General features: G+C 46.4%; 1 protein-coding gene across 3 annotated transcripts in view; it reads right to left on the bottom strand.

Annotated features, from left to right (window-relative positions):
- Slc7a1 (solute carrier family 7 (cationic amino acid transporter, y+ system), member 1) overlaps positions 1 to 5,205 on the bottom strand; it is a 44,633-nt gene extending 39,428 nt beyond the window's left edge. The window contains exons 1-3 of one of the 3 annotated variants that reach the window (XM_005387753.2): positions 5,184 to 5,205; positions 2,857 to 2,955; positions 1,568 to 1,722 (exon numbers count right to left, since the gene is read on the bottom strand). In XM_005387753.2, the coding sequence (XP_005387810.1) occupies positions 1,568 to 1,586 (19 nt within the window). In that variant the 5' untranslated portion in view covers positions 1,587 to 1,722; positions 2,857 to 2,955; positions 5,184 to 5,205. Of the gene's footprint in view, positions 1 to 1,140; positions 1,260 to 1,567; positions 1,723 to 2,856; positions 2,956 to 5,183 lie in introns of those variants that run through there. The other 2 variants (XM_013515883.1, XM_013515884.1) reach the window with 2 other exon arrangements.
- Positions 5,206 to 12,479: the final 7,274 nt, after the last annotated feature.

Raw genomic sequence — 12,479 nt, 5'->3', positions numbered from 1 at the left:
GCCTTGGACCCAAAGAACACGGCAAAGGTCAGGACACAGCTCTCACTGCTTGGCTGCCTTAGACAAGGCTCCATGCACTGGCAGCCGCTCCTTCCTGGCCTGAGGAAGCAAGCAGCCAAGCTGGGAAAGTCCCCACAGGACAGGCTGCAGGAGTCCTGTGGACCTGGGCGCGGCCTCCAGGTCAGCCTGGTTAGCCTCCGTCCTACACCACAAGGAAACAGGTTTAGCCAATCCCACGAGGGGGCTTGGAAGCCGGTTGCTCCCCACTTGAGCCTGCATGTAAGAATTAAGCCCTGATCGCCACCTTAGGTACAGCCTCAAGAGCTCCAAAACAGAGTCCAGCTAAGCTGTGCTGACTCCCGACCCACAGGAACCGTGAGATGTGGGTTGTTGTAAGGCATAGCAGGTCACTGACTAACACATGGTCCAAACACTCATACGCAGTAATAGTGACTTTAAATTCGTTCCCTTGTGAAACAATCATGGAGCAAAAACTTTCCTTAAGGGTCTTTCCTTCAAAGGTGGGGTCAATCCTTACTTTGCCTAAATTATCTTCTCTTGGTTAAGGCTATGCGATTTGAAAGTAATTTCTGCCATCTGCGAAGTGGTAAACATCAAATGGCTATTGTCCTTTAAAGAAAAGAAAAAAGCTGTGTCTGTCCCCTGGGTCACTGTTCTAGGGCTCGCAGAGCCACAGAAAGTCATGTGTTACCTGCGCCCTCACAGTACTTGAGTCTGGAAGGGAGAAGAAAGCAAGTAACGACTTGCAGTCATCTACCTGCACAGCTGGTGTTTACTGATCACAAGCTGCACGCTCTCCCGCCTTCTAGGGGCTGAGGAAGCAGCAGGCACAGGACAGAGAAGCTCCCCGCCCTCGTGGCAGGAGAAGACAGAATACCACAAAACAGGGAATGTGAACAAGCGTGGCCAGGACTGTAAGCCTCCCTCCTGCAGATGCATAAGCTACTCTACCATCTGCCACTTGCTCTGTACTTTTCTCCCAAGGAAGGATGAAGGTCATGGTGGTGAACGGCCCCGCTGAGCAGGCCGTGAACCCCCCTATTCAGACACAATTGAGACCTGACCAAGGACCTCCCAAGGGCTTCGCCTACACCTCTGGCACATGAGGAACAGAAATACCTGACTCAGGCTTTTCCTCCAGGCATCAGTGCTCAGCCCCTGTAACGAGGAGGATGTTCTCGAATAGTCTCTGAAGACAGCAGAAACACCTCTGCTGGGTACGGGAGGAAGCTGCACACAGAAGGTTCACTCTAATTTAAGCAATTTTACCAAGTAAGCGCCTGAAGTAAGAAGGAAAAGTAAAGGCCTACATGGTCAGGCACACAATAGCTCTGGCCTACGCACACCACCCTCCCACCTCCCCGATGGCGAGAATCTAATTTTACCCACTGTCTTCCGGAAAGCATACCAGGAAAGTCTGCACCTTTGCCTCTGACATTTACCAGGTTGCAACAGCCTCCTAAACAAGATGCTATGTACAGCCTAGTCCTCCCCAGGAACCTGGAGCTCACAGGGGAGGAGTCCCGCCTTCCTCCTTAATTCTCACCTCCAAGCAGCCTGCTCATGCGCAGCAGAGGTCACTGGCTGTATCCCCCAGAGTTCTTCTGATTAGGCACTCAGAGTGGGCCACTGACCCCGATTACGAGCGCATTCTTAATACGGCTATGGACTCCGAATTAGAGAGACAAATGGTACAAATGACTGTCAGGATGGGAGAGAAGGGAATGGGAGAGAAGAGAATGGGATTCATTATACAAGTACACGTGCTCGTGCACACACACACACACACACACACACACACATACACTCAGTTCTCCCACCACCCCATGGCACTTTCTCTCTAAACTGAAAAAAAAACTACCCTTATACTTAGTGATGAATAAAACAGTGACAACAATGGCAACATCTCTATACTCAATAATCTTTCTTAATTTAGCAAAAAATAACTAGAACAACAGTTTTTAAAAGTATTTTTACAGGGAAACCCTTTTTTCCTTATCTTATGCCAAGCCTAACTATAGAAAGCAGGTAAAACCAGAGCTACTCTTCTGGCTAGGGGTGGGGCCATTAACAGAGTCTCCCTGGCCAACCTTGACCTCAGAGCCTCAGGCTCCCAAGGCTGGAATCTCAGGACCTAAGTACAGGGTTACAGCCCCCAAACGAGCCACTGCGGAATGTTCGGGTGAAAGGGTGAAAGCCAAGGGGGAGAGGAAGAGGAACTGGAGCAAAACAAGTTCTCAGCAGGAAGGAAAGGGGAACAGGAGCCAGCCCTTCACTCTGAGCAATGCAAAGGCCCGGGAGTCAAAGGCAGCACCGTGCATCCCTGCCACCGCACCTCACGGGAGAGCCAAAGGCTCAGAGCAGAGAGACACGGCACTGCCCAGGGATGAATGGGGAGCTTCAGGCTGACCCTAGCCCCACAGCACGCCCTGGTGACCAGGTCTCCGGGCGGGAAGCCCTGCCAGCCCAAGGATACTGAGTTCTGTCCGAAGGAAATGGAAGAATGTAAGACACACAGAAGTGCCAGGCAACCCTACTTTTCCTTGAGTCCATGAGAATTTCGGAGTTAATGAGTCTAAAAAAGGACTCCCACTGAAAATTTAAAAAGGGAGTCAGAGCTGAGGGTGTGGCCCAGTTTGTGAGCCCTGGCTGAGTACGCCTGAGGCTTAGGATTCCAACCCCAGCACTGGAAGAAGACAGGAAATGACAGGACAGGACAGGACAGGACAGGACAGGACACGGGGGAAATAATGTAAGGCTACTCGTCAGTTAACCCAAGGTTAAAATGAACAACATATTTTAGCATCTGCTGGGCTACTGACAGGCAGGCTGTACCTGGACCAGGATGAGGGGACTCGGCTCCTTTTCACAGAAGACCTCCCGGGCCTGGGAGCCAAGATGTCTTGGGACGGCTCCAACAGGGGCTTCAGGCTCCTGGAAGGCAAGGAAGAATGGTCAGGTGCATCTTGTTTTGGTCCCAGAACCTCCAGGCGTGGGCTAGCAGTGGGAGGAATGATTTAGCTCACCCTCAACCTCAGCTCAACCCCGCAGGCAGGGCACCCCAACTGTAAAGGCAAGTGAAGATGGTGGATACGACAGGGTCCTACCCAGACACTGGCCAGGCATGAGGAGAGCCATGGGGGACGTCAGGAAGAAGATGGGAAACCACACTAGGTATCTCCCAACCAGAGATTCCACCACTGCACCCCAACGGATGGAGTCTCCAGCTTCTGAGAGGCTGACGTGAAAGTGTTACACAGGTTACTTCCACAGATCTAAGGGACTGAGGTGGATATGCACAAGCTAAGGCCCCTGCTACAGGCCAAGAAAGGGCAGTGCATCCTCTCCTGACAATGGTGTTGGGAAGCAAGGTCAGCAGGGTCAAAAAACCGTGGATAGTTTCTTCAGTCAAATGGCATGACTGGTCACGTGGTGATAAGAGTCTCCTGGTGGTATCAGCTGACCTCAATACCAGCGGTCTGATGACTGAAAACAGAGCCTGGTTCCTGGAGAGCGGCTGCAGCCCCAGAAGGAAGGGGATGGAAAGGGGCCAGGAACATGCCAGTGCAACCTCACATGGGAGCATGCTGGGACGACCCTACCAGACACACAGCACTGAAAGCTCCCTGTTCTCAAAACATTACCACTTACACTTGCAGACTCCTACGCTCATCCGGAAGCGGGAAGAGAATGCAGAGTACTATGTGCACCTACTGTGAACCCACAGAGGATTCTCATTACACCCGAAACACACAGAATGATGCTAACCAACAGCTAGAGTTATGTTTCCACAGAAGCCAATGAGAATTCCAACAACGGGAACGTTATTCCCTACCCACCGACATTTCTTGGACATTCTTCTACATTGATATTTCATCCCTCTCCACTTTCTGTTTTGAAAAATGCCCAATCTACAGAAAAGTTGAATGAAATTCTTCATCAACATTTACCAATACTTAACATTCTGTCATAACTACCTTTCTTTAGATAAATACCCATTTTCTGCATGAACCATGTGATCAGTGAGTTATTGCCATTATAACATAAGACCTCTAAGTATTTCAGTAACTCCTAAACCTGTTATCAGCCCACATAACTGTGATGCCATTATCACATGGAAGACACTGAGCATTCATTCATTCAATGGTATGTAAACATGGCCTGTGATCAATTGTGCCCACACGTCAATCCAGTGCTGTTTCTTGATATTCTATTTTCCGTCACGAGAGCATTGAGGGAAACGAAGGCTAATGAGGTAAGGTTCACAGTCTCGTAGGGAAACAGACCTCCAGATGCCCTGCCGTGGTGTAGGTACCAATGTGGGGGTCCACATGCCAGCCTTGGCCTTGGCAGATTAGAAAGTATCAGGAAACCGAGGGACACCTTCTGCAATGAGGTGCTGATCACAGGACGAGTTTACCCAACACAGAAGATAGGGAAGAAATGTTCCAGGACTGGGAAAGGACTGTAATGACGTAGAGGCCCCTGAAGATGTTCACATCGTGTGCATAATACGCCAGGCTCCAAAACATGCTCAGGGGCCAGAGGGAATGAGGTGTTTGGCAGCTGGCCTGGAGGGAGGGACATTTTCCTGGATGTGCTAGTGCCATCACAGGGGTTCTGAAGGAGGGGAGAGAGAGCAGAAGAGCCGGTGTCAGGGAAGTGACCCAAGAAGACTTAGCACCAGGAAACCAGAACACGGAAGCCCAGATGGCCTGTGCGGCAGGGAAGGACAGGGAAAAGGAGGCCCCAGAATTCTCCTCCAGAGCCCCTTGTGATAGATCTGCCTCTCAACAAAAAAGCGCTCAAAAGAGCTGCCTCTCTTCCCAAGCATTCTTTCCCTGGTTTTTTTTTTTTTTTTAACAACCCATCCCTTTTTGTATTTTACTTTCTAAAGAAGAGTCTGTAGACATCCCCTCCTTTCCTCAGCTCCAGTGAATAGATTTGAGAAGAAACTGTTATCAGAAAAATAGCATATCCATCTAAAAAGGTCATGCAGATGCTGGCCCCAGGCCAAGGTCTCATTTCTTTTCAAGGAGAAGAGAACCCAGGAAGAAAGCCCAGAATGGAACAGCGCACTCTTACATAGACCACCACCACCACACCGACAGGAACTTCTCTGTTATCTCACAGATTCCTCACGATAAAGATCCTTCACACACCTGAGCTTGAGGAGGGAAAACCAAGAGCCATGCTGGGCATTTGTCTTTCAAGCAGGTAAGTCTGGAATAGAAAGCACAGAATCTAGGAGAGAGAATAATTGATATGTGTTGCCAAAGATGAAATGTGAGCTTACAAGAAAAATACATATCAGAGCTGTGGAAAAGTTGTATCTGTCCAAAGAGATCTGAACAGCTTTAAAATTGCGTTTTTTTACTGACACTAGGGGTGATATTAACAAAAGTGATTATTTAAAAAAATATATGATGAACTGTGCCAACATTTGGAAGATCTATATAATTTCATGAAAACAACAGTTGTGTAAAAAAGAACTGTGATGGGTAAAAGACTGATTCAAAGTACAAAAAACACCCGTATGTATAAAACTTTAACTGATCTGGTTTCAGATTCCATAGAGGAACCAACTACTGCCCTTGAATTTTGGTGTAGTATCAAAAAAGAATACCCACAATTACCTAAAAAGGCTAGTCCAAGACAGGGTGCAGCAGAGTGCACCTACAGCCCTGGGTTCGAGCCTCAGAAACATTAAAAAAAAAAAGCAGTGGAGTGGCTGTTATTTCTTCATTTCTAAGTACATACCTGGGAGGCCATTGTCTTTATATTCTTCAGCAAAACAACACAACAAAACTGACTGAATGCAGATACAGCTACACGTTAAGCTAAACATTAAGCAAACTAAGCTTAACATTAAAGAGATTTAGAAATAACATAAAATGATGCCATGCTTGCTCATTGGATTTTTTTTTTTGTTTTGGAAAAATGTTATTTTTCACGAAAATATTATTTATATTAACCTAATATGGGTTTTTACTGTTATTTTAGGAGGACTAATACACAAGTATTTCAAACTTTTAAATTTTAACTTTGGAGCAGTAAATACCAAAAATGGTTCATTCTAATTTTCCAGACTTAAAAAACCCTATGTTAAAAGTAGAATAATAAAAAAGCTGCACCTCATACCCAAAGAATTCGATTTCATTTATTTTATAGATATAGCAAGCAGCATTCCAAAACCTCCCCCGTGCTGGGCTTCCAGGAGCAATGGGACTCTGAGTGCGACTGTGACAGTGACACTGTGTGGCTGCATTATATTCACCATGAACACCTGACACATGCAGGGAAAATACATAAAGTAACTGAAGACATCGGCCAACACATTCCACTGGTGACTTGTAAGTCAAAGGGAGTCAGATCTTCCACTAAGTACACTGGTAGGGCCCAGAAAAAATGTATACTGATTTTTTAAGCATGGTGTCCAACCTCCTGGTGACTTACATAGCTGCTTGGCCTGGGAATGAGTTCTGACACTACTCTTCATTCCATGCAGATGTGCTGAGTGTCCCGGGTGCAGGGCTAGAGGCTGAGGGGACAATGGTGAGCCAGCCAGACTCAAATCCCTGCCTCTGTGGAATTTACACTGCATTACTGCGGAAAGGGTGAGTTCCTACCTGAAGGTGGCACACCACTGATCTCCGAAAGCAAATATACGCAATCCTGACAGATGAGGCATCACCAAAGGATCCACAAGTGTCCCAAGGCTCCCACAGTCTGGGGGCTTTCTGTCTTTCCTGTCATTAGCCCGCAGCGTGCACGACCACACTGCATGGCCGCCCTGCAGCTGCGCCTGCGGATGTAGAGTTCACAGTGGCAAAAGGCTTCCGTTGCTGGGCCACAGGAACTTGGGAGTCATCCCTTCTGTCCTTCAGCTTTCAGTCTTGAAACACAGTGACATAGTTTGGACCTTAAATATGCCCCAAAGGCCTTTGAGTTGAAGGGTCAGTCCCAGGTCTTCAGCCCATGGAATCTTTAAGAGGTGGGGCCTAAGGAGAGGAAGTTAGGCCCCTGGGAGTCAGGCCCTTGAAAGGAAAGGGATCTCAGAACCTTCCTCTTTCTCTCTTTTGCCTTCCAGCCATGAAGTAAATAGTTTTATTCCACCACACACTTTTCTAACATGACGTGTTGCCTCATTATAGGCCCAAAGAATGGGTCAACTGATAATGGACTGAAATCCCTGAAACTGTGAGTCAAAACAAAACCTTTTCCTATTATAAGTAGGTCATCCCAGGTACTTGTTACAGTAACAGAAAGCTGACTAATATGTGCTGCATTTTAGATTTATCCAGAATCTTGTTAACTTGAAAAGTAGATTCGGATGGTATCACAACCAGAACTCTTTTTACATATCCCATTCTGAGTGACCCACACTTCCTGGCTTCCCTAGTTCTACCACAGTACAAAATATGCCAGCTCACCTATTTCCCAGTGATAAAGTATTTTTACCTAGCAGTAAGGTCTGCAGTTTTCAGTCATGTTTCCACAGCAAACTCACAGAATCAATCTCAGTGTCAACTGGAAAGCCAGCTCTCATCTCCTCTCCTAATTTTTTATTCTTTTACTTCATTTTCTACATTGTCAGATAAAATATACATGTTCCCACTTCATACAACATTTTGAAGTATACCTACGTTGTGGAATAACTAAATCTGGCCAATGAACATATGCATTACATGTTATCATTTTTGTGGTACACTCCTAAGCTTAGCATTGCTCCTAATTTCTCCTTTATTTGGGACCTAAACCAGTTTCTATCCACTCCCTAAGGCAGCAATAAAATTTAAATGTCAAAGCTCTTTTAGAGCCCACACAACCTACAGGGACATTTGTGGTTCTACAATACCTAGGTATTGTGGGTAAAAATGACAAACTCTAACAGAAATATGTTCAAGGTAGTAACAGCAGGATATTTACCTTACTCTCAATCCTTCAATAACTAAAATTATCCAGCCTATTCTGCACAAAGCCCCCGGCTCAGAATTTGATGATTCATACTTCCTTCGAGAAGCAGAACGCTGCATGATCCTTCCTTGCTGTACACTGCAACGAGAGGCCCGTGGAAGCCATTCCCACCCACTGGCAGGATCTGAGACAGTTCAAATAAGAAGGGGCAGCTAGAGGCACTGGGAAGGCCTGGGTCAGGTGGGAAAGCACCGGTTTCCAGCTGGGATTCTGCCCCCAGTGGGTATTTGGCAATGTCTAAAGATGGTTTTGGTTGCCACTTTGAGGAACGGAGTCAATTATAATGCTACACATCTCAAAATACACAGGGCAACTCCCTCAAAGAATTCTCCATAATGAAGAGATGGAGAAAGCCCAGCTTAGTGTTTGGAACCGGGGACTACAAAGCATCCCGTGGATTTAACTAACAGAACTGTTAAATGTTTTAGGGTTTAAAATTTTAAAACAGAGCCAGGTGTGGTAATCCCGCACTCAGAAGGCTGAGGCAGGAGGATCATTGAGAGTTCAAGGCCAGGCTGGGCTACAAAGTGAGCTCAAGGCCAGCCTGAACTGCATAGCAAGACCCTGTCTCAAAAGACAAACCACAACAATAACAAAAATTTTAAAACAACATCTACAAAAGTCTGCAAATGAGTTATCACATCCCTAGAGAACCTGGATGTCCCTAAACCAAAACAGAGAGTAACTACCAAGCAAAGAGGGGAAGAAAAGTGAAGGATTAGAAGGTGGAGGGCAGACAAAGGCACATTTCTTGTACTAACCCAGGGTCCCATTTGTAAGAGTGAATCTGTTTTCTCGTAGAACTGCTAGAGAAGGCAAGGTCTGAAGAGACGGGGCTGCCAGGTGTCTTCGGAGGTGCTGTTGCACACAGGCGAGAGCCCTCCTGCCATTTTGTTAAAAGTCCGTGGCGCTTCAGTGGGGGGTGGGAGGCCACCTTTAACTAGGGAGGGGCAACGTTCCCAAAGTGGGGACCGCAGCTCCTCTCCCAGCCACTCTCTCCCGGCCAATGAGCCGTGAACCTCTTTATTTAATGCCTAATAATCTGAAAAACTAAATCATGCATTCTAAGAGGTAGAAGGGACCCATTAGCCGCCTAATGCAGTAATCTGTTTGGACTGTAGAAGGATAAAATGACTACTGCAGGAAAGTGCGGAGAAAGAGGAAGGCGGGCCGGGCTGGAGGAGGGAAGGCATGGAGGGACACACTGCTTTTCCACTGGGTCATTTCCCTCCCTAGCTTGCAAGGTCTCACCATCTAGCCTCCTGGTTCCACGTCCGGCCCAGCGAGGATAAATGTACGCCTCCAGTTAGCCACAGCCCCACTGACATTAGTGATAAAGGTTAATAACGATATAAAGCACTTAGTATATGCCCTCTCCTAGAGCAACACGGGTCTATAATCTCATTGAACACCCCAAATCAAATCTGTGGACCCATATACTTATTGCACCCACTCTGTACATGAAAGGGCCAGTTGTGTAGAGTAGATATAAAGCAGAAGCTTGCCTAAAATCTCAGTATGTCTAACACTCCAATATTTGGAATACTACTAATAGGTCTCGTGAGACTTTTAATAGGTCCCCTAGGGCAATTGGCCACAATGCAATTAGGGTAAACGTTTAATCATAATCAGACAGGAGACTCATCCCACTCAGCAGGTACAGTGAGAGGATGGAGCATAGGTTTAGGTGACAATGGTTTCAGTCTCAAATTAACCACCGACTAGGTGAATGAGGGTGGACAACTCATTGTGAACCTCGATGTCCTCACTTCAACAAGGAAACGACTGCAAACTCATAGAATTGTTTAAAAGTAAGTAGACAAGGGCCGGGGCATAGCTCAGTGGCACAGCACCTGCCTGGCAAGTGGGAGGTCCTGAGTTGGATTCCCAGCACCAATCTATCAATCAATCAATCAATCCAGATGATGTGTATAAATATATTGAGCACTTTTTGAAATAAATATATCCTCCAAGAGTTTCTCTGAATAGATGGCATAATTCCAGAAGCACTTTCTGTCTTCGTTTCATTCGGTTCAACTGCCCTGGCTGCTAGCTGGCATTTTGAGATTTCTCTGCCAAATAGCTAATGAGCTACACAAATAGATAAATGCAGCCAGGGGGAGCTATTATTTAAGGAAATCCTCCAGTCTAAATGAAGAATTGTTTGAAGTGCGAATAATCAGCTCGTAATTACATGCGTTGTCAATATTTTAAAAGAATTATCTCATTAACCAGCTGCTCAGGTAGACTGCGGTTCCCATCCTGAGTTTAGACATTTGATGTGTCTGTCTGTCAGTGACTTAACCAAGAGTACAAAACAGTCTTTACAGTGAGAAAAAGTGTCGGTGTATCTGAGAAGGTAAAGAGACCTATTTGTGAAACACTGGAACATCATATGCGTTATGAATTGTCAGTATTTTAGGAGAATTATTTTGGAAATACAGCAGAGACACAGCACAGATAGAAAGGAGGCCTGGGGTAAGTGCAAAGACCCAGCTGGGCGTGGTCAGGGGTGACTGAGACAGGCATTTCCTAGGGGGAGGAGTCACAGGAGTGAAGAAGCTTGAAGCCTTGAGGTACAGCAAGAGCACCAGTCTCCTGGGCACCAGGCGAGGTGGGAGCTGAGGCCAGAGCTTTGCTGTGCAGGGTCCAGGCCAGGGGTAGCCAACCTATAGCATGCAGGTTACTTGTTCTTCTGTCAAGACAAAAGACATTAATGTACATTTTTTCTAAGCTAAAAACCTCAGTATTCAGGTTTAATTGCAGTGTTGGCATTTTGCGATAAATAAGTGGGTTTGGGGCTGCAGTTTGGGCCCTTGTCTCTAAAAGGTTCGCCATCACTGGTCTCCAGCCAACTTTCTTCCAAGATCTCTTCTAGCTTACACATGGTTTCCTCTAAAAACAGAGGGTTACACTTCCACCCCCTGCTTACCTGCTCCTGTATAAACCAACGACCAGAAGACGCCACCTGCCAGGGCCCAAGTGGATAGAAAAATGATCCCCATGAAAAGAAGCCTCTTTCACCTCTACTTGTGCCCTGCAAAGGCACCTGGGAAGAAGTTCCTCAAACACACCCCCAGCTTCTCCCTGGAAGGCAGACAGTGGCCCTCTCCCAGTTCTTCAGCAGCCTCTTCAGGTCACTGCCACCTGTCCCTCTTACCTGATTTTTTTTTTAAAAAGCAGCAGCCTCTGAGAGGGACCCTGTGCTGCTAGGCCATGGGCCCATCTCTGTACCTAGATGCTCACAGTTCCCAAAAGTCGTTACGTTTGCTTATTATTAACCCATCTTTTTTTGCCAAGTCAAACCCCAAGTTATCTCCCCTCTCTGGGGCCCAAGAAATGGTGTAGACTGTTTCATCCTAACAGAGAGGAGGGCTGGCAACATGGTTCAGTGGCACAGCACCTGCCTATCATGAATGAGGCTGTGGACTCCATCCCCAGCAATCCTAAGTAAAAGTATATATTAAAAAAGTAAAAACCCCAAGAGGAAGATGGTGGTGACAGTCTCAACAACGTCAATGCACTTACTGCCACTCAGCGACGCACTTAAAAATGGTTCAGATGACACACCTCTGTGTATGCCACCACAATTCAAAGTACTGACGATTCAAAAACGAACAAAATTTAGGCAGATTCCTCAAAAGGTTAAACATAAAGGTTTAACTCAGGTTTGGCTCCTGTGACCCAGCAATTCCACTGTAGGGATGTACGCGGATGAAAGTATGTAACCACACGAGTGTTCACAGCAGTATGATGCGTAAGAGCCAAAAAGTGAAAACAACCCAAACGTCCATCTACTGCACAGCAAAACAAAATGTGGCATACCCAGATCACGGAATATTATTTACCCACAAAAAGCAATGAAGTACGTACGAATACGTGCTACAGCAGGGGCAGATCTTGAAAACACTATGCTAAGTGAAAGGAGCCAGTCACAAAAGACCACAAGTTGGGTTATTCCGTTTATGCGCAGTGCCAGACACAGAGACAGAAATGGAGAGTCCTGGCTGCCTGGGGATGTGGAGAAGGCAAGGGGAAGTGACTGCGAATGGGTAGGTGGGGGCTGGGGAATGAAAATGTTCTACAACTACGGTGATAGTACCATAACCCTGTGCATATACTCAAAACGACTTATTTTATACCCCTTTAAAATGGTAAGTGTATAGTGCGTAAATTGTATTTAATAACACTGTTGGAAAAGCTAAGAGAAACCCACTCCACCAGAGAACACAGTATAGTTTTCCTATTGATCACACCATGAGGACCCGAACTGTTCAGTTGCTACAGCAGCGCTTCCTCCCACGTACTTGAATTCTACATCAAGTCAATTCACCCACCCACTCCCCCAGAATCAATAATTACAACTCCTGGTGCTGCTGGTAAGAGGCTCTCCACTCCCTTTGCACAAGCCATTTATTACACGTAACAGCCATTTTGCTTTGAGTGTCAGGGCTGTGAAATTAGCCGCTATTTAATAAACC

This window comes from Chinchilla lanigera, unplaced genomic scaffold, assembly GCF_000276665.1.
Source record: "Chinchilla lanigera isolate Chin_1 unplaced genomic scaffold, ChiLan1.0 scaffold00030, whole genome shotgun sequence".
NCBI lineage: Eukaryota > Metazoa > Chordata > Mammalia > Rodentia > Chinchillidae > Chinchilla > Chinchilla lanigera.
This window is presented reverse-complemented; position numbering and strand designations above follow the sequence as displayed.